The sequence below is a fragment of the Lithobates pipiens genome, unplaced genomic scaffold, assembly GCF_037356315.1.
Source record: "Lithobates pipiens isolate NorthernLeopardFrog02 unplaced genomic scaffold, aLitPip1_a1.2 Scaffold_19, whole genome shotgun sequence".
NCBI lineage: Eukaryota > Metazoa > Chordata > Amphibia > Anura > Ranidae > Lithobates > Lithobates pipiens.
In genome coordinates this window covers 22,786,580-22,812,745 of record NW_027507764.1, presented here as the reverse complement: position 1 = coordinate 22,812,745, position 26,166 = coordinate 22,786,580, and the positions used below count along the sequence as shown (strand labels likewise).

General features: G+C 45.7%; 1 protein-coding gene across 1 annotated transcript in view; it reads right to left on the bottom strand.

Annotated features, from left to right (window-relative positions):
* Positions 1 to 26,166, bottom strand: part of ARID3C (AT-rich interaction domain 3C) — a 301,212-nt gene that overhangs the window by 20,666 nt on the left and 254,380 nt on the right. The window contains exons 4-7 of the mRNA XM_077490555.1: positions 10,969 to 11,152; positions 8,707 to 8,951; positions 5,741 to 6,010; positions 2,830 to 2,919 (exon numbers count right to left, since the gene is read on the bottom strand). Of these exons, the coding sequence (XP_077346681.1) occupies positions 2,830 to 2,919; positions 5,741 to 6,010; positions 8,707 to 8,951; positions 10,969 to 11,152 (789 nt within the window). The remainder of the gene's footprint in view (positions 1 to 2,829; positions 2,920 to 5,740; positions 6,011 to 8,706; positions 8,952 to 10,968; positions 11,153 to 26,166) is intronic.

The window sequence follows — 26,166 nt, the reverse complement described above, 5'->3', positions numbered from 1 at the left end:
AGAGGGGATCTTTTGCTAGAATTATTGCTCTCGCTCTAATGATCGTGGCGATTCCTCACATGTGTGATTTGAACACTGTTTGCATATGCGGGAGCAACTTACGAATGCGTTCGCTTCTGCGTGCGAGCACGGCAGGACGGGGCGCTTTAAATTTTTTATTTATTTTTTCTTATTTATTTTCCTGTTTAATTTTTATTTTTACACTGTCCCTTTAAAAAAAAAAAACATTTTGGATTACTTTTACAAGGAATGTAAACATCCCTTGTAATAGTAAAAAAAAAAAAAAAAAAAAAAAAAAAAAGCATGGCAGGACCTCTTTAATGTGAGATCTGGAGGTCAAAAAGACAATTACATTTAAATGCCCAAAAAAAAAAGGAGTTTTTATTTCAATAAATGTTTTTTTTCCCCCCCCTTTAAGACCATTGGGCGGAAGTGACGTTTGACATCGCTTCCGTCATCCAATGTTATGGAGCTCAGTGGGGGCCGACATCACGGGCTACCTGGACAGGTAAGTTTCCTTATTAAAAGTCAGCAGCTACAGTGTTTTGTAGCTGCTGACTTTTAAAACATTTTTTTTTTCTTTTTGCGTCTGGAACTCCACTTTAAAGAGGACCGCCCCGCCGTTTGAGAATATAGCGGGATTATGGCAGCTATCTGCTGCCATAACCCCGGTGTTCTACATCAAAGTACTGATGTACAATGACGTCAGTTTGTGAGAAATAGTTCAAATTCATTAAAGTGTATTTCTTTGTAAGCTCTAACTCAGGCATCACTAGGTGGTGGACCGTGGTCCGGTTCTGGCCCCAGTAACCATACTACCCAGGCCGCGGCCTCGCCAAATGGCCTGTGTGTCCTCTCCCCGCCGCCGCCTCGCCCGCCTGCCTTGTGCTGCTATGTCTATTTCTATGCAGTCTGTGATGAGGGGTCAGTCTGTAATGGGGGGGGTCAGTCTGTGATGGGGGACCAGTCTGTGATGGGGGGCCAGTCTGTGATGGGGGGCCAGCCCTGTGATGAGGGGTAAGTCTATAATGGGGGGTAAGTCTGTGATAGGAGGGCAGTCTGTAATGGAAGGGTCAGGCTGTGATGGGGGGTTCAGTCTGTAATGGGGGGTCAGTCTATGGTAGGGGGTCAGTCTGCAATTGGGGGTCAGTCTGTAATGGGGGGTCAGTATGTGATGGGGGGTCAGTCTGTTATGGGGACCAGTCTGTTATGGGGGACCAGTCTGTTATGGGGGTCCAGCCCTGTGATGGGGGGTCAGTCTGTAATGGAGGGGTCAGTCTGTAATGGAGGGGTCAGTCTGTGATTGGGGGCCAGCCCTATGATGAGGGGTCAGTCTGTAATGGGGGGGTCAGTCTGTAATGGGGGGTCATTCTGAAATGGGGGGGCAGTCTGAAATGGGGGGGTCAGTCTGTAATGGGGGATCAGTCTGTAATGGGGGGTTAGTCTGTAATGGGGGGTCAGTCTGTGATTGAGGGTCAGTCTGTGAGTGGGGCCAGCCCTGTGATGAGGTGTCAGTCTGTGATTGGGGGCCAGTCTGTAATGGGGGGACCAGTCTGTAATGGGGGTCAGTCTGTAATAGGGGGTCAGTCTGCTATGGGGAAGTCAGTCTGCGCTGGGGAGTCAGTCTGCGATGGGGGGGGGGCAGTCTGCGATGGGGGGCAGTCTGCGATGAGGGGGCCAGTGTGTACTGGGGGGCCAGTCTGTGATGGGCGGCCAGGCTACGATGGGGGGGCCAGTCTGTAATGGGGGGCCAGTCTGTGATGGGGGGTTCAGTCTGTGATTTGGGGTCAGAGATGAGGTGCCTGTGACGTGCACAGGAGGCTGCGATGTGGAGGATATCATGTGGAGTCATAGCGCCAATATGACGATCGGACCTCCGCTAGAAGAACATTTTTCTGACCGGACCCCCGTGAATTTTAATTCAATACCCCTGCTCTAACTGATTCTGTTTTTACCAAATTGTGTAGTAATTGTACTGTTTGCCTTCGTTTTGTAAAGCACTGCGCAAACTGTTGGCGCTAAATAAAACCCGTATAATAATAATATATATATTCTTTTTAAAAACTGCTGTGCGACTACCGCGTGACATAAAAAAATTGCAATGGCCACTATTTTATTCCCTAAGGTCTCTGCTAAAAAAAAAAAAAAAAAAAAAAGTATATATTATATATATATATATATATATATATATATATATATATATATATATATATATATATATATATATATATATATATATATATATATATATATATATATATATATAATGCTTGGGGGTTCTAAGTAATTTTCTATAAAAAAAAAAAAATACTGATTTCAATTTGTAAACAAAAACTGTCAAAAAAGGCCAGTGGAAAAATCGTTTTATTGTTACTTTGTAACTTTTCTTTTCTAAATAAACGTGTAAAGTTGTAGATGTCGGTATGGCACGTCTAGGATTTCTCCTTCTCATGTAAAGAAATGTTTGTCAAATGCTTTTCACGACCGCTGGAACTTCAGAGGAAATGCCCGAGGGTCCCCCGCGCTTTCCTTAATTCAATAATCCCGCCGGTGGGGACCGCGTTTTTCGGTGACCTTGCATCAGCGTGGACGGAGCGGCGCCCCCCGTCTCTGCATGTAAAGCAGCGCGCTCTCCACCGCCGCCTGTCACCTGGGGTTAAGTTACTGCCGCTGTCAAGATATCCACTCCTGTGAGTTCATTACCATGGATTTTACAGCCAGGCGTTCTACTTCTCCGCCACTCACTGCAACTTATTGGATTTCCTGCCAGCGCCGAGCGCGCGCGAGAGAGATAGAGGGGGGGGGGGGGGGGAGGGATCCGTCACCTACCTGCGTAGACGACTCCATTTATTTCTATTGACATGTTGATGCTGCTAATGCTGGAGGCAGACAGGTTCATCGCCATCTCTTGTCTGTCATCTGGAGGGGAAAAAAAATAAGACAGAGAAAGCGCGATCAGCGGCGGAGCGACTATTAGCGGCACTAGATTGTAAGCTCTTACACTCCATTCCCGTCCACAATTTGTGCGGGAGGATTTTCAGGTGATTCTACGTGTTGTGCACAGGGCAGCCCCATTCACTTCAATGGGATGCCCTATGCCGGTGGTCACCCCCAAAAAAAAAAAACTCATGCTCCTTTTAGGGCGACAAGCTGCAGACGATTTTCATCATATATATGCGTTTTAAACCGCATCCGATTTGCATAGCGTGCACCAATGGAGCTGGTTCACATACTGTATACGGTGCCTTGAAAAAGTATTCATACCCCTTGAAATTTTCCACATGTTGTCATGTTACAACCAAAAACGTAAATGTATTTTATTGGGATTTTATGTGATAGACCAACACAAAGTGGCTCATAATTGTGAAGTGGAAGGAAAATGATAAATGGTTTTCAAAATTTCTTAGAAATAAATATCTGAAAAGTGTGGGGGGTACATTTGTATGGCGCCCCCCGGTGTCAATACTTTGTAGAACTGGCTCTCTCTGCAATTACAGCTGCAAGTCTTTTTGGGGACGTCTCTACCAGCTTTGTACATCTAGAGGCGATTCAGTTCGCATTGTGCGCTATACAAGTATTTCATTCATTCATTCAGAGAGGGACATTTCTGCCCATTCTTCTTTGCAAAATATCTCAAGCTCTGTCAGATTGGATGGAGAGCGTCTGTGATCAGCAATTTTCAAGTCTCGCCACAGATTCTCAGTTGGATTTAGGTCTGGACTGTGACTGGGCCATTCTAACACATGAATATGCTTTGATGTAAACCATTCCATTGTAGCTCTGGCTGGATGTTTCGGGTTGTTGTCCTGCTGGATGGTGAACCTCCGCCCCAGTCTCAAGTCTTTTGCAGACTCTGACAGGTTTTCTTCTAAGATTGCCCTGTATTTGGCTCCATCCATCTTCCCATCAACTCTGACCAGCTTCCCTGTCCCTGCTGAAAAAAAACAATCCCCACCACATGATGCTGTCACCACCATGTTTCACGGTGGGGATGGTGTGTTCAGGGTGATGTGCAGTGTTAGTTTTCCCCCACACATAGCATTTTGCTTTTTGGCCAAAAAGTTAAACTTTGGTCTCATCTGACCAGATCACCTTCTTCCACATGTTTGCTGTGTCCCCCACATGGCTTCTCACAAACTACAAACAGGACTTCTTATGGTTTTCTTTCACCAATGTCTTTCTTCTTGTGACTCTTCCATAAAGACCAGATCTGTGGAGATCACGACTAATAGTTGTCCTGTGGACAGATTCTCCCCCCTGAGCTGTGGATCTCTGCAGCTCCTCCAGAGTTACCATGGACCTCTTGGCTCTTCTCTGATGAATGTTCTCCTTGCCCGGCTGGTCAGTTTAGGTGGACTGCCATGTCTTGGTAGGTTTGCAGTTGTGCCATACACTTTGCATTTTCAGATGATAGATTGAACAGAGCTCTGTGAGATGTTTAAAGCTTGGGAGATTTTTTTATAACCTAACTCTGCTTTATACATCTCCACAACTTTATCCCTGACCTGTCTGGTGTGTTCCTTGGCCTTCATGATGCTGTTTGTTCAATACGGTTCTCTAACAAACCTCTGAGGGCTCCACAGAACAGCTGTATTTATACTGAGATAAAATTACACACAGGTGGACTCTATTTACTAATTAGGTGACTTCTGAAGGCAATTGGTTCCACTAGATTTTAGTTAGGGGTATCAGAGTAAAGGGGGCTGAATACAAATGCCCCCCCACACTTTTCACATATTTATTTGTAAAAAAAAATTGAAAACCATTTATCATTTTCCTTCCACTTCACAATTATGTGCCACTTTGTGTTGGTCTATCACATAAAATCTTAATAAACACAATTATGTTTTTGGTTGTAAGATGACAAAATTTGGAAAATTTCAAGGGGTGTGAATACTTTTTCAAGGCACTGTATGCGAATCACGGCAATCCTGCCTGCGATTCCAAATCGCGTGAGCAGCACTGCAAAATGTGCCACATGTGTCTGTCGCAGTTCGGTTCAGGTGCGATTTAAGTGTCAAATTCGCAACTGAGGCGCTGAATGGAAACTGCACCGGACTCTGCACAGAACCTGGCCCTGCATATATGTGAATCCAGCCTAAAGATGCGTTTTGCTGTGATTGCAGTGTGATTCTGTCAACGACAAATCGAGGCAAAATCGGGCAGCGTTTAGGGTGCCATTTAAAATGAATGGCACCCAGATACGTGTGGCCCATTTTGCAGTGATGGTCATGCAATTTGGATCCGCAGACAGGATTCCGCCCACAATTCCAAAATTGCCAAGTGTGAGTGGGGCCTTAAAGCCCTGATCCAGCAAAAACTGTTATTTATTTATTTACTTTTGTATAGAGTGAAGGCTTATTCACCACTTTTTTGTGCGTTTTCCATGTGTTGTGTTTAAGGCTCCATTTACATTTCTCCATTTGTAATCACAGGCAGAATCGCAGCAATTCTGCCTAAGATTCCCAGGTTCAAGTGAATGGGCTGTCCCTATGCGACATGCAAAATCACGTGCAAATCAGTCAACTAAATCATGTAGCGCTGGTCTATAGGGCAGCTTGATTCTAATCCCTATGTGCATGAAACACGCAAAAAAGGTACCAACGTTATTTTTAAAATTGCTCTGCACCAAAACGCATGGTACGGTGGTATATGTATTTTGGTGGGCGCTAATGGCACCTGCACGTCTGAAAAAGCCAATGTGTTTTTGTGTGGCATGAGTTACAGTTGGTCTATGTACCTCGGCTGTTGATTTTTACATTCATCGGCAGTTGGGCCGCCATGGCCAAGAGGTTGTGTTGCAGGGCGTGCTGCATTATTCTCTGCTGCTCCTCCGCCATCATGGCCATCTTTTTTTCCGGCGGTTCTCCAGATTCCAGTTTTTCCCGCAGCTGTTCCAAGGCGGCAGCTTGCATAGCTTGTACGGCTTGGGCGGCGGCTGCATGATGGCCGGAGAGGGAGACGGGGATCCCGACACGGTGGTGGTTTCCCGTCTGGTGAATGATGTCTTCTAGAGTAAAGAAAAAAGTATATGAGTTAATATGTGGAGATGTGTCCTACAAGAATCTGATACAGCTCATACGAATGAGAATTTTAGATTGGACCTGTCATCAGATATATTTGTTCAAGGTGTTTTTCACTTTTCTTTTCATATATCATTACACCTCAAGGTCCAGAGCCATTTCCTGGGATCACCGCATCAAACTTACAGTACAACACATGGACTGTAACTCAAAAAGACGTAAGGCAAGGTCAGAGTGGGGCCAACCCATGAAGTGGGTGTCCAGAAAGTTCCTCTCATTTTTAGAGGTGAAGTCTGGATGGGGCTAACTCATAAAGAAGACATTCCCTGGTGGTTCCCCTCATATTTAGACACAAGGTCTGGGTGGGGCCAACTCATGAAGTGGACATTTCAGAAGGTTCCCCTCATATTTCAAGGCGAGGTCTGGATGGGTCAACTCATAAATTGGATGTCCCAGATGGTTCCCCTCATTTTTGGCGTAAAGGTCTGGATGGGGTCTGGATGGGGCCAACCCATAAAGTGGGCATCTCAGACGGTTCCTCTCATGTTTAGAGGCTAGGTCTGGGTGGGGTCAACTCATGAAGTGGATGTCTCAGACAGTTCCTCTCATATTTAGAGGGGAGGTCTGGATGGGGCAAACCCATGAAGTGGCCATCCCAAATGGTTCCCTTCATATTTATAGGTGAGGTCTGGGTGGGATCAACCCATGACGTGGACGTCCCGGACGGCTCCCCTCATATTTAGAGGTGAGGTCTGGATGGGGTTCCTCTCATATTTAGAGGCAAGGCCTGGTTCAAGCCAACCCATGAAATGACCATCCCAGACAGTTCCCTCCATATTTAGAGGTGAGATCTGGGTGGGGCCAACCCATGAAGTGGCGATCCCAGATGGTCCCCCCATATATTTAGAGGCAAGGCCTGGATGAAATGGATATACCAGACAGTTCCCCTCAGATTTAGGCTCGAGATATGGATGAGGTCAACCCATGAAGTGGCCATCCCAGACGGTTCCCTCCATATTTAGAGGCAAGGTCTGGCTGGGGTCAACCCATGAAGTGAATGTCCCTGGATGGGGATAACCTATGAAGTGGACATCTCAGACAGTTCCCTCTATATTTAGAAGCAAGGTCTGGATGAGGCTAACCCATAAAGTCGACATCCCCAATGGATTCCCTTATATTTAGAGACAAGGCCTGGATGGGGCTAACTCATGAGGCGGACATTACAGGCAGTTCCTCTCATATTTAGCCTCTAGGTCTGGATGGGGTCAATCCCTGAAGTGGCCATCTCAGACAGTTCCCTCTATATTTAGAGGTGAGGTCTGTATGGCTCCAACCCATAAAGTGGATGTCCCAGGTGGTCCCCCCCCCCCCCATATTTAGACACAAGGTCTGGAAAGAGCCAACCCATGAAGTGGCCATCCCAGACAGTTCCTTCCATATTTATAGGCAAGATGTGGGTGGGGCCAACTTTTGAAGTGGACATCCCTGAGGTCTCCTCTCATATTTAGATGCTGAGGCCTTGATGGAGCCAACCCATGAAGTGGGTGTCTCAGACAGTTCCCCTCATATTTAGAGGCGAGGCCTGGATGGGGCCAACCCATGATATGGATGTGCCAGACAGATACCCTCATATTTAAAGGCAAGGTCTGGATGGGACCAACCCATGAAGAGGGTGTCACAGATGGTTCCCCTCATATTTAGAGGTGAGGCCTGGATGGAGCTAACTCATTAAGTGGACATCCCAAACAGTTCCTCTCATATTTAGACTCAAGGTCTGGATGGGGCCAACCCATGAAGTAGCAATCCCAGACAGTTCCCTCTATAGTTCCCTCCAGGCAAGGTCTGGGTGTGGCCAACCCATGAAGTGGACGTCCCTGATATTTCCCCTCATATTTAGAGGTGAGGTCTGGATGGGGACAACCTATGAAGTAGACATCCCAGACAGTTATCTCCATATTTAGAGGTCAGGCCTGGATGGGGCTAACCCTTAAATAGACATCCCGATGATTCCCCTTTTTTTAGAAGTGAGGCCTGGATGGGGCTAACTCATGAAGTGGACATCCCAGGCAGTTCCTCTCATATGTAACATCTAGGTCTGGATGGGGTCAACCCATGAAGTGGTCACCCCAGACGGTTACTTCTATATTTAGAGGCGAGGTCTGGGTGGGACCAACCCATGAAGTTGACATCCCAGACAATTCCCTCCATATTTAGAGGCAAGGTCTGAGTGTGACCAACCCATGAAGTAGACATCCCTGATAATTTTCCTCATATTTAGAGGTGAGGCCTGGATGGGGGCCAACCCATGAATTGGGTGTGCCAGACAGTGCCCTCCATATTTATAGGCGCGATCTGGGTGGGATCAACTCATCTAGTGAATGTGCTGGACATTTTCCCCATATTTAGAGGTGGGGTCTAGGCAGGAACAACCTTTAAGGTGGACATGACTTGAGCGTGCCCACTCTGAAGGTGGGCACACAAAATAGGGACTGTGGGTGGGGTTAATTCAATTTCATTATTTACAAAAACTTGCTGACCACCTAAATTACTCTTTTGCTTTATCTTTATAATAATCATATATTTCATATCTGTCCACAAAACCGTGAATTGTGGTGTAATAGAAAATCAGTTTCCTGGCTGATTTTTATAAATCGGACCCCCCCCCCCCCAAGGTTGGTCTTACCTTTCTTTATGGCTGGCATTTGAGAAATCTGCCCTCCATTGTGCGTTGAGACAGATAGGGCGGACATGTTGATCTTTGGGGAGGTGAGGACATTAGGAGTCCCAACAGGCGAGTAGCTGAAGAGGCCAGATCCGAAGCTCTGCCGGCGGCCCTCTCGCCGGTTGCTGTCGATGGCGGCTTGTAGTTCTCCGGGGGAGCTGAGCCCCCTCTTCTCACATTCATAGGGGTACAGATACTTCATGTATCTAATGGAAGAGAAGAGGAAGAATTATATCATCTTTATTCTAAACTGCAATGAGAAAAAGGAAGCTGTGACCATACGTGGCAGGATTTATACTTTGGGCTTGATTTACTAAAACTGGCGAGTGCAAAGTCTGGTGCAGCTCTGCGTAGAAACCAATCAGCTTCCAGTTTTCTTTTTCTTGTCAAAGCTGAAGTTAGAAGCTTATTGGTTACCACTTTGCCCCACATTTTGCACTCTTGTCTCAGTAAATCAACCTCAATCCTCCACTTTTTTGGTTCCCCTTTGTACATCCCTTTATGGTCACTATGTAGCCAAAAGTATGTTGACATACAGTATGACAATGAGACCTACCATATGGACAAATGTATGGGGATCCACCCTCCAAATGATAGAGTTCAGGTGTCGCCAGTGAAGGGTACATCATAGAAACACATTGCAGACAATTGTGGTCTTCCAACTTTGTGGTAACAGTTTGATGAAGGCTTTCTTTTCTGTTCCACCATGACCGTACTCCTGTGTACAAAGCCAGCTCCATAAAGACATGGATGGTCCAGTTTGGTGTGGAAGAACTTGAAAGTTTTCCACTCATCTGCTCCTGTCCCATCCCCCTGCCCCCTCCCCCTGCTCCTGTCCTCGCTCCATGCTTCTTCCCCCTCCTCTGCTTTTGTCCTGTCCCAATGGCTCCTGCTCCATCCCCTGTTCCTGTCCTCACCCCCTGCTCCTTCTCCCTCCCCTTCTCCGGTCTAATCCCCCTGATTTTGCTCCTTCCACCTCCTCTGCTCCTGTCCCATCCCCGGGCTCCTGTCCTATCTCCCTACTCCTGTCCCCTCCTCTGCTCCTGTCCTGTCCCCCTGCTCCTTCCCAGTCCCCTTCTCCGGCCCCATCCCCCTGCCCCCTCCCCTGCTCTGCTCCTTTCCCTACTTCTGTCCCCTCCTCTGCTCATGTCCCATCCCCCTGTTCCTTCCCCCGTTCCTGTCCTCGCTCCCTCTGCTCCTGTCCCATCACCCTGCTCCTTCCCCCGTTCCTGTCCTCGCTCCCTATGCTCCTGTCCAATCCTCCTGTTCCTACCCCCGTTCCTGTCCTTGCTCTCTGCTCCTGTCCCATCACTCTGCTCCTGCCCACTCCTCTGCTCCTGTCCCACCCCCTGGTCCTGTCCACCCCTCTGATCCTGAACTTGCCCCCTGCTCCTTCCCCCTTCCCTGCTCCTGTCCCACTCCCCTGCTCTTTCCCCCATTCCTGTCCTCGTCCCCTGCTCCTGTGCCATCCCTCTGCTCCTGCCCACTCCTCTGCTCCTGTCCCGTCCCCTTGCTCCTGTCCTGTCCCCCCGCTCCTTTCCCACCCCCCTGCTCCTGTCCTCGGCCTCCTCTCCCTCCTTCCCTGCTCTTGTCCCACCCCCAGCTCCTTCCCCCTCCTCTGCTCTTGTCCCATCCCCCTGCCCCCTCCCTTGGTCCTGTCCTTGTCCCCTGTTCCTGCAACCTGCCCTACTTCTGCCCCATCTCCCTGCTACTGTCCCGTCCCCTTGCTCCTGCTCCTGTCCCATCATCCTGCTCCTGTCCTGTCCCCCTGTTCCTGTCCTGTCCCCCTGTTCCTGTCCTGTCCCCCTGCAGAGGCTACTGTCACATCCAAAATGGAGGCACAAAAAAACAAGGAAATCAGAGATATAATATTACGGGAAATATTGTTGTGAATGTTAATAGTATGGGCCCTTTAAGAGGGTCACCATAGCAGCCAGGCAACTTGCATTTTCACAAAGAGATCAGTAATATTAACTTAGAAGTTTCTTTCTTTCATAAAATTTTCCTTTGTATATTTATAAGTGTAAGTAACTATTAAGATTCGGTGATCCATAATCTACCATAAAAGCTGGAAGTGGTCCTTGCTGTAAGGCTATTCCGCAACTCTTACAGTAAAGACCCCTTTCAGAGCTGGTGACGACACCTCTGTCCTTCCTGTACAGGGGCGCCCTCTTGTGTCCCCGCTGACTACCAGCCCCCAAATAATGGTGGGTGATGACTCACTGTGTTCGCAGGGTGAAAGCGGCGCTGGTGATGGAGGTCGGAAGGCTCAGCCCTTTGGTGATCTCTCTCCATATCTTCTTATTGATGACCTCCACCAAGCCGCCCTTCTCCGTCACCAGCCTGTAGAGCGTGTACAGGTCCAGGACTTGCTTGGCCATGATGGGGATCCGATTCACCGGCGTTCCTGCAACAGAAGACCAGGGTAGGTGAGATGGCCTGAAGTTCAATCATCTCAATACATTGATAAGCCGCCAACAAGAGCTTCACATTGGATGGCGGCGCTCCCAACTGCATCTCTAACGTTCAATCTAAGGTTCCCTCCAGTTCTACCGACTCCTCTGATTTCAAAGCACACTGTGAGCTTCCTAAAGTGAGAGACCACTATATACAGCACCTTGCTGGCCCCTCCCACCAGCCATGATCTGCTGGCACTGCATAGGGAAGCAGAGAAACTCAACTATGACATCATAGTGGGCTAAAATAAGGTATGCAATCAAAGTGGAAACATTTAATTTAAAATAGGTGAGGAATGGGGGGGGGAGACAAGGAAGGCAAAATATAATCACATCAAACCTCATCTTTAAGGCATGGCTCACACTTATGCAGGCTGCGATTTATGCGATTTATGGGTGCGTTTTGTATTTTTTTCACACACATTTTTGTTGCATTTTTAGTGCATTTTTGATATGTTTTTGGGAGGTGTCTGTTGTCTTGCTGAAAAAACCAGCAGAAACGAATCGAAAGCACAAGCATTGCCTTTTTGAAGAGTTCCCGCTGTGTTTCCTTCGAAGTCTATGGAACCAAAGATGCAACCTGCTGCAGGAAAAAAAGTCCCTGTGCCTGGGACCACACTGGTGTGCTGCGGGGAACCGCATGTGATTCGGACAGAAATCGCATCGCATTCCTGTTCAAATCACATGTAATTCTTTGCAGTGCGATTGCCAGTGCTATTCATTTGGTTCAAATTGTGGCATCATCACCAAAATGGTGCAGGACCCTTTTTTTTTGTTGCTGAACAGGAAGCGCATTGCATGGGTGTTTATAGCCATGCGATCTGATTCAGGCAATCTCACTGCGTTTTGGGATCTGTTGTCAATTTAACATTGAGACCCGCGGCAGATCGCATGAACGTCGTACGATGTTATTGTGGTGCAGGAAGCGCTCAGGATTCGCTACGTCTTTTTGTATTGCATATACGTGAACCCAGACTGAAACATTTCCAAAAAAACGCACCAGTGAAAAAACGCACAGATATGAATGTGACCCATAGGAAACCATGTAAACCCCCGGTTCCCACTGATGCGATGTGGGAATGCAGCGATTCCTGTGCGTTTCCTGCTCTACATAGCAACCGCACTGTGTTCATGCAATCTGCTGTGGGTGACCCCCAAAAGCAGCTCGCAAAACGCAGTGCAATTTCCCCGAACCGAATCGCATTGGTATGAACACTCATAAGATCCGGTTTAAAAAAAAAGCTGCCCGCACCCTTTTCTTGTGGATGCGGTGCGATTTGAGCATATCTAAAGTTTATGGCTCAAATCGCACCGCACATAATGGCATGTAATTTGCACAGAAATGTGGTGCGACTCCTGTGCGAATCACACGCGATGTCACAGTGTGAACTGGGGATTAAATGGACTGTAGTGCATTTCTGCAAAACTGGAAATGAAAAAAAAGCATAGGTGTGAACTAGGCCTAAAGTAGAAATTTTTTTTTTTTTTAAATGCACTGGAACATATAAAAAACTGCTAAAAAGTGCACAAAAAAGCGCAATGGAATTCATCAAAAACTCATAAAAAATGCACTGGAACGCATCACAAACTCATAGAAAACGCACTGAAACACATCAAAAACTCAAAAAAAAGCGCACTGGAATGCTTTAAAAACGCATAAAGAAACCACACTGAAACACATCAAAAATTCTTTAAAAAATACACTGGAACGCATCAAAAACTCATTAAAAAACGCACTGGAATGCATCAAAAACTCATTAAGAATTCACTGGAACGCACCAAAAATTCACAAAACAGCGCAAGAAAAAACGCACTGGAACGCATCAAAAACTCATTAAAAACGTATAGAAAATGCACTGGAATGCATCAAAAACTCATTAAAAAATACACTGGAACGCATCAAAAACTCATTAAAAAATACACTGGAACGCATCAAAAACTCATTAAAAATTCACTGGAACGCACCAAAAATTCATAAAAAAGCGCAAAAAAAGCACACTGGAACGCATCAAAAACTCATTAAAAAATGCAAAAAAGCGCACTGGAATGCATTAAAAACTTGGAGAAAACGCACTGGAATGTATCAAAAACTCATTAAAAAATGCAGAGGAACGCATCTAAAGCTCATAAAAAAGCACACAAAAAAATGCACTTCATCAAAAACTCATTAAAAAATACACTTGAATGCATCAAAAACTCATAAAAAAGCAGAAACAAATCCACTAGAATGCTTCAAAAACCCATTAAAAAGTGAAAAAAAAGTGCACTAGAAAGCATCAAAACTAAAAAAGATCACATAAAAACGCACTGGAATGTGTCAAAAACTCATTAAAAACCGCAATGGAACGCATCAAAAATGCATTGTAAACACATATGTAGAAACGCATCCAGGACGCATCTGGACTGCATTTTTGTGATGTGAACTGGCCCAAAGGCTAGGTTTATAAACACGCTGCACTTTAGCAGACGCACAGGGGTGCAATTCATTTCAGTGCGATTTCCCAGAAGACTCAGGGAGCACAGGGCAGCCCACTGAACATGCAACGCGCATATAACACATGGAAAACGCACGCATGCTTCAATGGTGGCAATAAAGAAATATGGCGGGGAGGGGATCTACCGGCTGATTTCTGGCCAGCCCTGTCTTCGCTCCCGGTAAATAAATCAGAACGCATGGACGGAATGCGTTTTTCTGCTGCGTCGGGTGTTTATGGATGAGAATGCGCTGAATCCATGAAAAGTCCACCCCCCCTTACCCCCCCTTCCAGGCTTTTATGTGTCAATTAGCTGAGATAATCTCCGGCCAATATGCAGCGTCTTTGTGGCTTTATAACAAAGTGTCTGACCTGGAATAATTAACCTGCGCTTCGCCTCTGCGGCTTTATTGTGCCGCCGGAATTTATGAGGAAGGTGTTCAATAGAGAGCGGGATTTACACCGCTGCTGACTCCGTCCGTCTCCGAGGAGATAAAGGGGGACAAGACGGAGCACGCCATCGCCGCAACATTAACATCTTTTCTTGACCTTTCCGCCGACCTTTTCGGCGCGGCGAACCGAGGGACCGCCAAAGTGCTTATAGGCGATCATGGCTTAGGAGGGCGCCGCCGAGTCGTCCGCTTTAACCTTTGCCTGGTTTGAAACTGTCATTTTTTTTTTTAGCCCCCCCCCCACCCCAGTGCAGCATTCCGATCGGGAAGTCAGCGATTCACAAATTTTTGAATATTATGGACTGCGCCTGTGTAATGTGTGTTGGAACGACCACTTATAGACTCCATTGCAAGCTCAGGAGACGGGCTGATATACATTGTTACATAGTGTTATATTGTTACATAGTGATAGTGATATACATTGTTACATAGTGATAGTGATATACATTGTTACATAGTGATAGTGATATACATTGTTACATAGTTCTAAAAAAGTTTAACCAATAGAAGGGGAGAAAAAAAATAAAGCAATTATATGCAATCCAGGGGCGTATCCACAGGGGTCGCAGGGGTTGCCATTACGACCCAGCTCCTTGCTCCAGGAGGGTCCATACTGCTCCCTTGCTCCAGGAGGCCTGTACGGCTCCCCTGTATGCCTGTATAGAAAGGCAGCGGGGGTGGCAGCAGGTAGAGCAACTGATCCCCCTATGTAGCCGCTGAACGCCCGCTTCTCCTCCTCTCCCTCCCGCAGACATTCAGCAGCTGCTGGAGGGAAATGAAGGGCATCAGCTCCTCTACATGCCACTCCCACTGCCTCCCTATACCTGTCCTTCTGCCCCAGGACTTCTGTGTCCTTCCCTGGCCCAAACCCCCCCCCCTCCCCCCGCAGCATTGCTGGGTTCCCCCCTCCCACCTCCCGCCAGGGATCTGTCAGGAAGGAGAGCGGGAAAGGAGCCAATGAGTGTCATTCACCGGCCCCTTCCTTGTTTCAAGTCCCAATCACTGACTCTGTTTGTTGTTTTTTTTTTTTTTGTAATTCATTAATAGCTGAGGCATAGTAAACCGTGTTTACTATGCTTCAGTTTCTGAATGAACAGGAAGCCGCTGTACATGCCTATTCCTGTTCATTCATTCTGTGCAGCTGAAGCTGCAGAGAAAGGGACTGATGAGATAAAAAAGGAAAGTGTAAAAAAAAAAAAAATGAATTAAATGATTATAAATGATTATAAAAAAAAAAAAAAAACATGAATTAAATGAATTAAAAAAATAAAGTGAAGTGACTGGCCTTGTAATAGGCAGTGACAGATACTCTTTATAGAGAGATCTGAGGTCTAGACCCCTGATATTTCACCAATGCCCCCCAGAGGGGATCCTAAAAAAAATGTAAACAAAATAATAAAAAAAGAAAAGTGTAAAAAAATAAAATACATGAATTAAATGATATAAACAATTATAAAAAAATAAAAAATACATGAATTAAATGCTAAAAAAAAAGTGAAGTGACTGGCCTTGTAATAGGCAGTGACAGATACTCTTTATAGAGAGATCTGAGGTCTAGACCCCTCATATTTCACCAAAGCCCCCCAGAGGGTATCCTAAAAAAATGTAAAAAAAATAAAAAATAATTATAATAAAAAAGAAAAGTGTAAAAAAAAAAATACATTAAATAAAAGATATAAAAAAATTATAAAAAATAAAATTAAAAAATAATTAAAAAATACATGAATTAAATGCCAGCAGGCGGAAGCATCAGCTGGTCGCTCGGGTTTCCCGGTGGGATGGGAGAGCCGCGGAAGTTTGCAGCTTGTAAAAAAGAAAACGAATGCAGCCATCACATCTTAGGGTCAATATATGACATTTTTTGTTCTTGGCTTTAGATAGCCATGCACAGGGTGGAGATCACATGACGTGATGGCAGAATCATGGGATCTGCCACTTCTGGAAATGCTACTTCACTGGCTGCCTCTTGCTTTAGACTTGTCTTGTATGTTTAATCACCGTACTCGGGAAAGGCGCCTGATTCTCTGACTGGCTGGCTGGACTTGTTCCATATAAAACCATCCCGGACGTTATTACTCTGCTGGTGAGTCAGATCATTTCCTGGTGTTACCCGGTCATCCCCTCATGGGCAGCATACCAAAGATATTCTGCATGCAGTGATATTATGAGAAGAGGTATATGCAGGAAAAAAAGCCACAGTATCTTTTTTCAGAAAAACCTTTTTCCGCAACATTGTATCTGTGTTGCTTGGCAGCAGCAGGGGCTGATCTGTGTTAAACAATTGTAAACACAAGCAAAAATTGCACAGGCACCAACTCTGAGCTGGCATCCCAGCCCAGGAGGTAGATGGTGACCCTGGATGTTGCCTGAAGAAAGAAGGCACCTTATATAGACCAAAAAAAGCTCAAAACAACCTGCCAGGAATCTCATCATTCTGATTGGTGGGCTTTGTACTGAGCAACGCAGTTTCCAATAACTGCTGATGTGGGCTCTTGCGCTCTGACTATTTAGCGAGAACATTTCCTCGTACCCGCCTGACAATTCATTTACAGTAACTCAATTACGTTGTGACACGGGAAGGCAAACCGCAGGACAGGTCGGAGACGCCAGGCAGACGTTACCACTCCGCCATCAATCCCCACTCATCTCCGCCTCATCTGTCCACACTTCCCAGAAAAAAAAGATGATTATCCAAAGATTCACTTACACCCTCCGAGCTAAATCTGTTCTGTCAGTTTCCATGAATGAAAGTGAGACCGTCCCGCCTATTGATCGCAGCGCTGCTGACTGCGCCGATATGAAAATGGATTCCCAACCACGGCGGCTCCCCTGTCCATCAAATCCTAAGATGATAAGTGCGGACCGGCGTGTTTTCTGGTGAAGGTAAAACATGTTTACAAGGTTTTAACGTTTCCCAAACGTTATAACATTGTGTGTGACAGGGTGACAACACAGGAGACATAGACAGGGCATTGTCACCCCACAGCAGGAAGTGCCTGAACAAAGACCTTCATGGCAGGATCACTAGGAATTATTTTAAAGAAAGCTGCATATTTAAATCTAAATAAAAATGACTTCTCAAGGAAGCTACCTAGCATCCTCTGTTGCTAGGATGTAGGTGGCTTCTCCTGCCTAACATCCTTCTGTTGCTAGGATGCAGGTGGCTTCTACTGCCTAACATCCTTCTGTTTCTAGGATGCAGGTGGCTTCTGCTGCATGAAATCTTCTGTTGCTAGGATGCAGGTGGCTTCTGCTGCATAATATCTTTCTGTTGCTAGGATGCAGGTGGCTTCTGCTGCATGAAATCTTCTGTTGCTAGGATGCAGGTGGCTTCTGCTGCATAATATCTTTCTGTTGCTAGGATGCAGGTGGCTTCTACTGCCTAACATCCTTCTGTTGCTAGGATTCAGGTGGCTTCTGCTGCCTGAAATCTTCTGTTGCTAGGATGCAGGTGGCTTCTGCTGTCGAGCATCCTTCTGTTGCTGGGATGCCAGTGGCTTCTGCTGCCCAACATCCTTCTGTTGCTAGGATGCAGGTGGTTTCTGCTGCCTAAAATCTTCTGTTGCTAGGATGCAGGTGGCTTCTGCTGCCTAACATCCTCTGTTGCTAGGATGCAGGTGGTTTCTGCTGCCTAAAATCTTCTGTTGCTAGGATGCAGGTGGCTTCTGCTGCCTAACATCCTTCTGTTGCTAGAATGCAGGTGGCTTCTGCTGCCTAACATCCTCTGTTGCTAGGAGGCAGGTGGCTTCTGCTGCCCAAAATCTTCAGTTGCTAGGATGCAGGTGGCTTCTTCTGCCTAACATCCTCCGTTGCTAGGATGCAGGTGACTTCTGCTGCCTAACATCCTTCTGTTGCTAGGATGCAGGTGGTTTCTGCTGCCTAACATCCTCCGTTGCTAGGATGCAGGTGGCTTCTGCTGCCTAATGTCCTTTTGTTGCTAGGATGCAGGTGGCTTCTGCTGCTTAACATCCTTCTGTTGCTAGGACGCAGGTGGCTTCTGCTGCCTAACATCCTCTGTTGCTAGGAGGCAGGTGGCTTCTGCTGCCCAAAATCTTCAGTTGCTAGGATGCAGGTGGCTTCTTCTGCCTAACATCCTTTCGTTGCTAGGACACAGGTGGCTTCTGCTGCCTAACATCCTTCTGTTGCTAGGATGCAGGTGATTTCTGCTGCTTAACATCCTCTGTTGCTAGGATGCAGGTGGCTTCTGCTGCCTAACATCCTTCTGTTGCTAGGATGCAGGTGGCTTCTGCTGCCTAATGTCCTTTCGTTGCTAGGACGCAGGTGGCTTCTGCTGTCGAGCATCCTTCTGTTGCACCGGACCTCCTGCTGTGAGACATGGCCACAGCTTGTGTGACCCCGGCCTCACAGTCCTATTATAAGTCACTGATTGCCTCTATTACTAGTATAAAAAAAAGTCCAGTATATAGTATCTCACAAAAGTAAGTACACCCCTCACATTTTTGTAAATATTTTCTTCTATCTTTTCATGTGACAACACTGAAGAAATGACACTTGTCTACAATGTAAAGTAGTGAGTGTACAGCTTGTATAACAGTGTAAATTTGCTGTCCCCTCCAAATAACTCAACACACAGCCATTAATGTCTAAACCACTGGCAACAAAAGTGAGTACACCCCTAAGTGAAAATGTCCAAATTGGGCCCAATTAGCCATTTTCCCTCCCCGGTGTCATGTAACTGGTTAGTGTTACAAGGTCTCGGGTGTGAATGGGGAGCAGGTGTGTTAAATTTGGTGTTATCGCTCTCACTCTCTCATACTGGTCACTGGAAGTCCAACATGGGCCTCATGGCAAAGAACTCTTTGGGGATCTGAATAAAAGAATTGTCGCTCTACATAAAGATGGCCTAGGCTATAAGAAGATTGCCAAGACCCTGAAGCTGATCTGCAGCACGATGGCCAAGACCATCCAGCGGTATAACAGGACAGGTTCCACTCAGAACAGGCCTCGCCAAAGAAGTTGAGGTCACGTGCTCAGCGTCATATCCAGAGGTTGTCTTTGGGAAATAGACATATGAGTGCTGCCAGCATTGCTGCAGAGGTTGTAGGGGTGGGGGGTCAGCCTGTCAGTGCTCAGACCATACGCCGCACACTGCATCAAATTGGTCTGCATGGCTGTTGTCCCAGAAGGAAGCCTCTTCTAAAGATGATGCACAAGAAATCCTGCAAACAGTTTGCTGAAGACAAGCAGACTAAGGACATGGATTACTGGAACTGTGTCCTGTGGTCTGATGAGACCAAGATAAACTTATTTTCTTTTTCCCTTTTGCCGAGCTATCTGATGCTCTTCAATTTACACCCCAAATACTATTACCGACATTATGGTTCTTTGGATCCTACCAACCACAACTATTTATTTACTGTGGAGACACGTTATAAGGAATCTGGTGTTTTTATGTTATTACTGTTTACTATTTTATTTCTATACCATTATGCCATCATACTATTATGTATTATGTTATGAAATTAAAGTTTCCTTGTTACCAATTCAAATGTTCTATGTTGTCAAGTATGATATATAGTCAATGATTTTGGTATACCCACCAAACATTTTATGTCGTTAGGTCTCCCTGGCTGCAAGCTTCACATAAGGTCCCAATCCCAAACCCTGCTCCCAAATATTCATAGTATCGGGGGTGGAGGCACATGTTTTGGCCTCATATAAAGTCCCAAACCCCGTTTTTGTGGTTGTTGGTGTTGTTGTTGTTGGTTTGTTGTTGCTGGTTGGTGTTGTTGGGTTGTTGTTTGGTGGTGTGTTGTTGGGTTGTTGTTTGGTGGTGTGTTGTTGGTTTGTTGTTGGTTGGTGGTGTTGATGTTGTTGTTTGGTGGTGTGTTGTTGGTTTATTGTTGGTTGGTGGTGTTGTTGGGTTGTTGTTGTTTGGTGGTGTATTGTTGGTTTGTTGTTGTTGGGTTGTTGTTGGTTGGTGGTGGTGTTGTTGTTTGATGGTGTATTGTTGGGTTGTTGTTTGGTGGTGTGTTGTTGGTTTGTTGTTGGTTGTGTTGTTTTTAGTGATGTTAGGTTGTTGTTATTTGGTGGTGTGTTGTTGGTTTGTTGTTGTTGGTTGGTGGTAGTGTTGTTGTTTGATGGTGTATTGTTGGGTTGTTGTTTGGTGGTGTGTTGTTGGTTTGTTGTTGGTTTGTTGTTGGTTGGTGTTGTTGGTTGGTGGTGTTGTTTTTAGTGATGTTGGGTTGTTGTTGTTTGGTGGTGTGTTGTTGGTTTGTGCTATTGTTGGTTGATTTTGTTGGGTTGTTGTTGGTTGGGGTTGTTGTTGGTTGGTGGTGTTGTTGGATTGTTGTTGTTTGATGGTGTATTGTTGGGTTGTTGTTTTTTGGTGTGTTATTGGTTGTTGGTTGGTGTTGTTGGGTTGTTGTTTAGTGGTGTGTTGTTGGGTTGTTGTTGTTGGTTGGTGTTGTTGTTTTTAGTGTTGTTGGTGTTGTTGGTTTGTTGTTGGTGTTGTTTTTAGTGTTGTCGGTGTTGTTGTTGAGTTGTTCGGTGGTGTGTTGTTGGGTTGTTGATGGTTGGTGGTGCTGTTTTTAGTGTTGTTGTTTGGTGGTGTGTTGTGGTTAGTTTGTTGTTGAGTTTATACACAATACAAAAAATTCTTGATACAAAAAAGAAACTGCATCAGTGAGTTGGGGGGAAGACACGGCGGGCACGATGCCTCGTACACATCGATATCAGCGTCGCTGAGAGTCTGGATCGCATCTGGTGAAGAAGATTAAATTGTATTCTCTCTCCATCTATATATTGATTTCCATTGTAAGTGTGATTAATAGGAGGACACTCAGCAGGAGGAATCATCCGGGAGATTCTTTGATACGGGCGCACTACTAGTGACTGCAACACAAACCAGCTCTGCGAGTATTGACCAATTTATCCATTCCCGTCCTCAAGCCATGCCCCATGATGGATGGCGATGGAGTTACTCTCCCTTCACCTCATTTCACATGAAGATCCTCGCTGGTGGGCTGCCATAGGGACGCCGTCTACGCTTCCGCACCGCTATATTAAATTTGACCCCTGCCCCCCCCTTTAGTCTTGCACGGTTGTACAGGCTCCTCCCCTGGACTGAAACGTCTTACCACAGGCATGGGCAGCGGGTGTGCCTGGGCACACCCTAATCACTACATGTGGTGCTGATTCCCTCAACTGCCTGGATTCCCCCCATCCCCCCTGTTGGCTCCCAGTCGACAGTGCTTCTGGCCTCCCCCCTCTCCTCTCCCCCCCCCCCCCAGCTGCTGCGGGGGATGTTTCAGGATTGAGAGTAGAGGAAGGTGCTAATCAATGTGTAATTTACTGACCCCTTTCTTTTCTAAATAAACACAGTGAACAAACTCGCTCACTGTGTTCATTCATATCTGAAGCATAGTAAAGTGTTTACTATGCCTCAGTTTGTGAATGAACAGGAAGCCACTAAGCACAGAGCACTTCCCATTCATTCACTGCCCCGTGCATCTGAGGCTGCAGAGAAAGACATGTGTGTTTGAGCTTTGGGGTGCACATCCTAATATAATAGGGGGCGCACACCTATGTGTCTTCTTCTGATTTCACTGCACACTGTGAGCTTCTCACAATGTGCATTAGAAGCTGGAGCAAGTCAGATAATATATATATATATATATATATATATATATATATATATATATATATATATAATCTTTATATAATTTTTCACTCTTTTTCTAAATTATTACATACTAAGTATTTTTTCATTTTCTAAATAGCCATTAATTAACCACTTCCAGACCGGACCATTTTGCTGGCTTAAGACCAGACCACTTTTTGCGATTCGGCACTGCGTCGCTTTAACTGACAATTGCGCGGTCGTGCGACGTGGCTCCCAAACAAAATTGACGTCCTTTTTTCCCACAAATAGAGCTTTCTTTTGGTGGTATATGATCACCTCTGCGGTTTTTATTTTTTGCGCTATAAACAAAAATAGAGCGACAATTTTGAAAAAAACGCATTATTTTTTACTTTTTGTTATAATAAATATCCCCCAAAAATATATATACATTTTTTTTCCCTCAGTTTAGGCCGATACGTATTCTTCTACATATTTTTGGTAAAAAAAAAGTTGCAATAAGCGATTATTGATTGGTTTGCGCAAAAGTTATAGCGTTTACAAAATAGGGGATAGTTTTATGGCATTTTTATTAATAATTTTTTTTTTTTACTAGTAATGGCGGCGATCAGCGATTTTTATTGTGACTGCGACATTATGGCGGGCACATCGGACATTTTTGAAACATTTTTGGGACCATTGTCATTTATACAGAAATCAGTGCTATACAAATGCAGTGATTCCTGGGTAAATGACACTGGCAGTGAAGGGGTTAACCAGTGGGTGGCAGTGTTCCTAGGGGCGTGTTACTAACTGTGGGGGGCTGGGCTTTGTTTTCGTGAACACTGATCTCTGCTCCAATCACATGGAGCAGAGATCAGCGTCACTTGCTGCTAGTCAGAATGGGGAGATGCTGTTTACAACGGCATCTCCTCGTTCAGCCGCCCCGTGAGACGATCATGGGTATGCCTGCGGCGATCGAGTCCGTGGAACCCGCGACCGGACTCACGGGGGTCCCCACCGGCACACGAGCTCGCAATGGCAGGGCGGCATTTAAAACTGGACGTACCTGTACGCCAATATGCCTGCCCGTGCCATTCTGCAGACGTACATCGGCGTGCGTCAGTCGGGAAGTGGTTAATAAAAGGGATCAGGTTTTCAAAAAGGATATTGATCATTAAAGTGCAATATATATCCAATTGTAAAGTCCTTCCAGCGTTTTTTTAGAGCAAGCCTATGTATATAATGGTGTAGATAGGGAATAGGCTAGCTCTGCCTGGAGCAATAAGTTCCGATAACAGGAAACCACTTAGGAAAAATGTGCGGTAGACATACTTCCGGTACGGCCATAATAGCACACAATATGTTGACGCACTTTCAGTTTTCCCAGGCAAATTGATTGGCTAATTGAGTAAGTAATAAATACCTAAAGAAAGATGGCGGCTCTAGCTTCCTGAAGACGCATGATTGGATGCGAAATGCGTAAAATGCTTCTGAGTAAACGCCAACGTCACTTCCTGCCCCGGCCTGCAACAGATCGAGGCTTGAACCACACGCCGATATCGTGACACAGAAAACGCCGCTAGCTAGCCCTAAAAATAACCGCTGGAAAGACTTGTGAGTGTACATTTACATACCTATTTTATTGTCTTAAATACATTTTTAAACATGTTGCGCAATGCTGTGTGTCTGCTTTCCGTGAGATATCGAGATTAATGTGGAGGTATAATGCCCCATAGACGCGGTCGGACATTCCGACAACAAGATCCATCAGATTTTTTCTGACGGATTTTGCCCTAAACTTGTCTTGCATACACACGGTCGCACAAAGTTGTCGGAAAATCCGATCGTAATGAACGAGGGATGACGTCAAGCATGAAGGTCGGGACTATAAACGGGCCAGTAGCCAATAGCTTTCGCCTTTTCGTTTAGTCTGAGCATGCGTGGAATTGTCTGCACACGATTGGAATTCATGCGATCGGATTTTGTTGTCGGAAAATTTTAGATCCTGCTCTCAAACTTTGTGCGTCGGATGGAGCCCACACACCATCAGATTTTCCGACAACATGATCCGGTCGCACATTTTCCGTCGGAAAATCTGACCGTGTGTATGGGGAGTAAGGAGTGAGCGCTGGCAGCCAGTTTGAGAAATCTTCAAAAGAGTTAAGTGGTTAAAGAGGAAGTAAACCCTAATGGGTTTACTTCCTCTTTGATTCCCTGCAAAGGTAAAGCATAATGGACTACTATGCATCGCATAGTAGCCCATTATGTGTCACTTACCTGACACAGGAGCCAGCAAAGTCGCCGCTGTCCCCTGTAGTCCGGAGCATCCATCTTCTCGGTGGGTCTCGCTGCTCCGCCGCTGTCATTTGGCGAAGCCGCGATGACGTCACTCCCGCGCATGTGCACGGGAGCCGCCACTCGCGGCATATTGCGCATGCGCCGTAGACAGCAGTGCCTGTCTTTCGGCAAATATCTCCTAAACCGTCTATATTTGGATGTTCCATATTTACAGAGGATCGAGGGGACTGTTTCTCTATTGATTACATGATCTATCATCACTGAGGAGGTATAGTTAGTTCTATGTAGTAATAATTGTTTGATGTATCACATTTAGTATTTGTTCACGTGCTTTGTGGTAAGATATTTATTTAATATTTTTGAGATCAGTGCAGTTACACCTCTCATTGCAAACGAATGAAAATGAAAAAGTTTTATTTAAAAATATTAATAGCATGGTAATGACGGGGGGGGGGGGGGAGAGGCATCAGAGAAGACAAAATATGAGCAGATTAAACTCCAGCCTTCGCTTCTATCTAATTGTTTTCGGGAAGGTATAAAAAAAAAGTAAGAAATTTGAGGTTGCTGGCCATTGCATATCTTCTTCTGGATTATAATCTTCCCAGTTCTTCAGACCCCGACTCGCTCCTTTCTGGTGATAGTCGTCTACGTATCTCCCTCCTCCCATGTACACAGCAGTTCCAGTCGCTGCCTGTCCTCCCAGTAGTAACAATCTGCCTACATTACATAGAGAAGCACAGAGGCACAGTGATGATGTAAGATTGGGGGGGGGGGGAGGAAATAGGGAAAGCAAAAAATAAGTACTGAAGTGTGTCTAAAGGCATTTTTGGGGAAATAGGTTGCTTATGGGGTGAGGCTCTCTGTTAGGCATTTATTGATATATTTTTCTATGTAAAGAAGATTCACCCTCTCTGTTTTTCCTGGTGAGTCATTGACTGCTGAGGCAAAAAGTGATTTTGAGTTGTTGTCACAATGTACAGTCTGATTACTGGGGGAGGGGAGACTGAGGAAATGCTTCCTCAAGCCTGTGTTCTGTCGATATGGGCAATATTGTAACTTTGTAGCAAATCACAAGGTGAAAGGCTTTTTTGATACTGTAGAACCCAAAGCCATGGAGAAAATCCAGTCAGTGTTCTATCGATTTGTGCCCGCACATGCGCAGAACAGAACGGCATCCAGCTGATTTGCCGATCGGGTGGAGTGACGTCATCATAGCGCATGCGCATATCGTAGCAGCCTTTTTTTCGACGGGAGATACCATTTCGACAATTTAATGCTATGCAAACAGCGGTGGGACACTGTATTTTTGTCATATTGTGCCTCACTGTCGCGCCTCGGATTTACAACGAGGTACAATCTGACATCTGCGGTGTTCCTCCGCTCTTTGCTTCAATTGTGCCTGTGAAATGGTGTCTCCCGCCATAAAAAGACTGCTACGATGTGCTCCTGCGCTATGGCGACGTCACCCCAGCTGATCGGCAAATCAGCTGGAGCGCCCTTCCGTTCTGCACATGCATAGGCACTTTTCGACGGAGGACACAAATCGATAGAACACCGGCAGCAGACTCATGACATCATCTGAGTCAAGGCAAAGTCACTGACTGGAGTTGCTCCACGGCTTTGGGTTCTACAGTATCAAAAAAAAACTCTCACCTTGTGATTTGCTACAAAGTTACAATGTTGCAGACTCATCACTGGGGGAGGGGAAACTCAGAAAATGCTTCCTTCTGCTTGCAGCAGACTGATGACATTATCTTAGCCTAGGCAAAGTCACTGACTGGAGCTGCTCCATGGCTTTGGGCTCTACAGTATCAAAAAAGCATCTCACCTTGGGATTTGTTACAATATTGCAGTCTTATCACTGGGGGGGGGGGGCTGGGGAAATGCTTCCATCTGCCTGCAGTAGACTCATGACATCATCTCAGCCTAGGCAAAGTCACTGACTCGAGCTGCTCCATGGCTTTGGGTTCTACTATATCAAAAAAGCACCTCACCTGGTGATTTGTTACAATGTTGCAGTCTGATATTCACTGGGGGGTGAGGGGGCGTGACTGAGGAAATGCTTCCTACTGCCTGCAGCAGACTCATGATATTATCTGAGCCTAGGCAAAGTCACTGACTAGAGTAGTTGGTTTGGTACAAGTTTACAATGTTTC